The 5143-nt window shown below is 32.9% G+C and overlaps 1 protein-coding gene across 1 annotated transcript; it reads right to left on the bottom strand.

Moving 5' to 3' along the window:
* Positions 1–1495: 1495 nt before the first annotated feature.
* Positions 1496–2249, bottom strand: LOC130799301 (uncharacterized mitochondrial protein AtMg00240-like). Its single transcript, XM_057662403.1, has 2 exons — positions 2152–2249; positions 1496–1844 (listed from the first exon to the last, which is right to left on the bottom strand). The coding sequence occupies exons 1-2, from the start codon at positions 2247–2249 to the stop codon at positions 1496–1498; spliced, it is 447 nt and encodes a 148-aa protein (XP_057518386.1).
* Positions 2250–5143: the final 2894 nt, after the last annotated feature.

Here is a 5143-nt window from a genome sequence, read left to right as displayed (position 1 = left end):
AACCCAAATTCTATAAATTATATTTCCTTCCTTTGGAACTAAGATCAAATTGTGATCTTGGCCTTCTTGCTTCCACGCCATCATTACAGTAAGTTCTTGAAGATTTTTTTCTCATTCTTTTACTTTGTTTTATATATTTATTTATTTATTTGTTTATTTATTTATTTATTTATTTATTCTTCTTATTTTTATATCCTTGGATCATCATTATGATAAGTATTACTGTACTCTTAAATTCCTACTACTAATTGTCTTATTTCTTTTATTATTGGTTTTTGTCTTAATTTGTTATTTAATTGTTCGTGCCATTTTCTAACCAAATTATTGTAGGATGCTTCTAGGGATGTACATATGTATATACTTTGTTTCTTTTTATGGGCTAATTTAGTGTTAGAACTCTAGTTGTATAATTAAATAAATTAGATAGATTTTCTAATGTTAGGTCGAGTGACTAGAACTTTGCGATTTAAGTTATAGTTTAGTGTGAGTCATATTAGGCTATTCTAAGTTTATTATTAGGAGGGGATGCAATAAAATAAAATTTTAATAAGGCGAAGTCTTATTATATCGCAACACATATCATCTCAGTTAGCGTTAGTAACTGATATTATTATTTAGTTCAGAAGACGACTTCATAGTGGAACCCTTTTGTTAATCATAGTAGCTATTGGTGATCGACACCCGACAGCAGAGCTACAGCTGAGTAGATTGTGCCTCTCTTCCTAAAGAAACTAATCAGTCCTATTTTCTATTATATGCAATATAATTAATACTTGAATTTTTTACACGAAATTATTACATATTTGATATTGTTGATTTGTTATTTAGAGTGATATATAAAAGTCAATGGGTCTATCCTCCTTGATATTACATTGTGAGCAGGAGGCAATTGGGTCTCTATTATATTTGAGGCGAGTTGCCATTGAGAAATTGGCTAGCTTTATTCGAGAGAGACATAGCCCTAGAGCTATGGAGTATCCTCTCAACTAAATACTTAGTGCGCACGAAGGTGTAGGATTTTTGTTTTAATATTATGTGTTAGTCTCTTCTCCCTGTTTGTTAAAGCATGTTTTAAGGAAAAATATTAAAAAAAAAATTTTACGTGAGTTGTGTCTACTCGCTCAACCTTCAGTGGTTGACACCTTTTTGTTTTGATTTTAGATTGCATGTAAATTGCGGGAGCTGACGATTGATAAGTGGATATATCGCAGAGTGACGTAATATATCATACTATTTATTGGGTTTTAAGACAAGCAATAAGGTTTAGCATTTGAGATTTATTCTTTTATAGGGTTGTAGGTACCTTTGAGTTTATTTATATTTGATTTTCAGTTCATATTAATTTATTTATTAAAGTTGAGTTACATTTATAGTGCATTTTTAGAGATTTATTAAAGTGTAAATTTGATGTACACTTAGTAGCACTTTAGCCAAATCAAATAGATATTAGGTGGGGTGTTACATTCATTGTGAAGGTTTTCCATACCTATCTCTTCTAGCAATCTAACCATCCAAGTGACCTCAGCAGCACTGCTACCATTGCTCTATACTCAGCTTCAGAGCTAAATCTTGATATTGTGCTTTGTTTCTTGGATTTCTTAGATATAGGGGATTTACCTAGGAGTAGGATATAGCCAGTTATGGACCTTCTTGAGTTTGGACAAGAAGCCCAATCACTATTTGAGAAAGCTTGTAAAGTAATTTGGTTTGTTCCTAATAGAACAATGCCTTGTCCACAAGTAGAGTGAGCATAATTCAATGTGTCCTGAAGTGCTTCCCAGTGTGTAGTTTTAGGATGTTGCATATATTGGCTCAGAGCTTGTACTGTGTATGACAAATCTAGCCTGGTGTACGTTAGTCAAGAAGTTGAGTTTGCAAATGAGGCTACTGTAGAATGTAGGATATTGTAGCAAGTCCCCTTCATGGGTTGACAATTTTACTTTGCTAGGGAGAGGAATGCCAACTTTTCTAAAGTAGTGATGCCACTATCATTAAGAAGCTTATTTGAAAATTTATTCTGATGTAATATGATCCCATTTTGGATGTGATGAACCTCTAGTCCTCGGAAATAGCTAAGATTACCTAGCTCTTTTATGCTAAAAGTTGTATGCATGTGAGTCTTGTAGCTCAAAATTTTAAGAGGATCATTACCTGTTATATCTAATAATGACATAAATTGCAAGTAGATTAATGTATGAGCCAATCTTTTTCAAAATTTCAAGAAGGTCATTACCCGTTATAATAACCATTAGCTTGCATACATGATTAGTGGACTGGTAATAACCTTAGGGAGGTTGCATATGGACTTCTTCCTTTAATTCTCCATGCAGGAAAGTATTATTCACATCCAATTGGTTTATGGTCAATCCTTTTGATATGGCTACAACAATTATACATCTGATGGTAGAAAATTTAACCACAGGAGAGAAAGTTTCATCGTAGTCAATGCTATATTTTTGGTTGTAGCCTTTGGCTACCAGCCTAGATTTATATCTCTCAAGTGTGCCATCCGCTTTAAGCTTGAATTTGAATACCCATTTTGAGCCTATTGCTTTTGTTTTTCATATTTCATTGTAGATCTCATTGTAACATTTGAAAAATTAATAATTTAGGACGAGTGAGCTTGAGAGAATTATTAGTACGAGAATGATCTTAAATACACATGACATAAAATATTCTCAATTTAATTTCTCTTCTTTTCCTTTTCTTTTAATTTGACTTTTTTTTTTAAAAAAAAAAAAGCACTCAAGATCCTTCTTCCTTCCCTCTCTGACGCGATGAACTCAAAGGAAATCAGGCAACCATTTTCTCCTCCCTTTCCTTTGGTATGAACCAAAAACAGCAAGATCACCTTCCTCCTCTCTCGCCGCCATTCCTTTGAAAATGGCGGATTTACACTAAAATTCTTCAACTAATAGTCGATTTCCTTCCCCTCTCGTAGACCCTGAGATCGTGCGCCCAAGAACCACCACTATTTTTCGGTGGTTACTTCTCGTTACAGACAGCAACAACCGCGGAAGCAACCCCATTTCTGATCGATTTTGGTGTCCTTGTTCCAGGGAAAGTCGAAGTCAATCAACCCATATCTCCTTCACAAAATCAGTCGGGTATAACACCTCTTCTTCTCTTGAAATTGTTCCTTTCCCTTGCCATTTTATGATACTCTATTAAATCAATTTTCTATTGTTCTTTCTTTGAACCTTATTATTGTGTTAATACATTCAAGAATCTTGTAACTATGAAAATAATAGGAAACCTCAAGTATAATTATATGTGTGTGTTTACTTTTAATTAAAAGAATCTAGTGATGGTTGATATGTGATTATAGGAGATAGTGATTGAGGAATTTTGGGAAGAATTCTAAAATTAAATGTAATTTGGGTTTTATGATGTATAAATGGTAAATTGTTGAATGTTTAAACAATTTGTTGGAATTATTAATTAGTATGAATTTATGAAGATTAGAATATCGATAGGATGTTGGATGTAGAAAGATTATGGAAACTTGATGTTCTTGAATATTAGGAGATTCTTGTGAAATTACTAATGGTGGATAAATCTTTGTTGTTGTTATTTATCGAATAGTTGTGTAATTGTAAGTGTTGGATATAACCCTTGATTTCATATGATTGGATGTTTTTGAAAGTATCTAGGGTTCGTGTGGAAATTATTAGTTGAATGGATAAATTAGCGGTGTTCTTCTTTTTGGATAGTTTGTTATTCTTGATTGGTTTCTTGGTTTTGAGTCTAGATGAACATAGAAGTGTTTGAATTGGAAATTCAAAGGGAATTGTGGAGACGTATGATCTTTACAAAAATATAAGCTAGTCTTAAACAAGGTTATATATTTTTTTATAATTTTGGGGGTTGGAGTTAGAACTTGTGCAATCTTTGAAATTAGAAATATTAGAATAGAAGATGGAACTAAAATGCGATCATAGGAGGAGATGCAATAAGTTATATGAACCTAGTTTGTAGTATCGAACGCTTTGTTCTGATGTTATGTTTGTTATGCTTCAGGAGGCGACGTCATCGAGGAACCTTTGTTGTGATCGCGGAGAAACGGACTTAGCTTCTTGAAGTGTCATTGGTGAGTAGTAGCAGTCCCTTAAAGAGTCTGGCCAGATCAGACTATTGTTTGAAATGGTTTCATCAAGCTGTTTTGGAAATTATAATTATTGAAACTGATTCGTGATTGATTGATTATATTATTATTGTTATATGGTCAATGGATCGGGCTCACGAGCTGGTCATTGACGGAGTAGTGGAGTGTTGTCTCTTTACTCCCTTTTTTTCAGGTGAATTGTCATTCAAATATTCACTAGCCTCACCTGAGAGTGACATAGCCTTAGAGCTATGGATGTTCCTCTCAACTAGACTCCCTGTGCGCACATAGATCTAGGAAACTGATGTTGCTTTTAAACCATTGTTTTGAATTGATGTGTTTAATTGTTTTGGATTGTTGCTTCTCACTCAGTTTAATCTGATTTCTTGTTGTTTCCATCTTTTAGCTGATTACAGATCGGATCCGGTCGGGAATAATCGGGTTAGCAATGTTGATGAGAGTGCTAAGGATGTCCTTTTGAGCTGAGACCGTGGAAACTTATAGTTTGTATTATGAATTTGTTTAATATATATTAGTTCTAATTAGTTCTGATTTTATATAAGTCTGTTTTAAACTATATATAATAAAAATTTATAAAAATTAGATATTAATAATATTTTCATTGAGAGCAATCAAACAAGATTTTATATAAGTCTGTTTTAACTTATAGATTAAATATTAATCATAAATTAAAGATAATTAATGAATACAACAATATTTATAATATTACGAGTAATTCGAAACGGATGAAGTAATAAATAGGAATAATTTTAGGGAACGGAGAGAGCATTAAATAATACTCGTAGAATTTATAATGTTATTGATAATGTGATACAATTGGCTCAGTTTACCCATAAAATGAAGTAGGCATGTTAGAAAATGAGTGTGGCGTGAGAGATGCAGGAGGTTCCAAAGAGATGGTAAGAGTACAGAGATATTGTCGTTTTGTTCGTCCGTTGAACTGACGTTAAAAAAGCGTTAAGATTCGTGAGTGAAGCTTTACCCCACTTTGGAATGGTTCCCAAATAAGAGAACAAA

Source organism: Amaranthus tricolor, chromosome 14, assembly GCF_026212465.1.
Source record: "Amaranthus tricolor cultivar Red isolate AtriRed21 chromosome 14, ASM2621246v1, whole genome shotgun sequence".
Taxonomy (NCBI): domain Eukaryota; kingdom Viridiplantae; phylum Streptophyta; class Magnoliopsida; order Caryophyllales; family Amaranthaceae; genus Amaranthus; species Amaranthus tricolor.
This window is presented reverse-complemented; position numbering and strand designations above follow the sequence as displayed.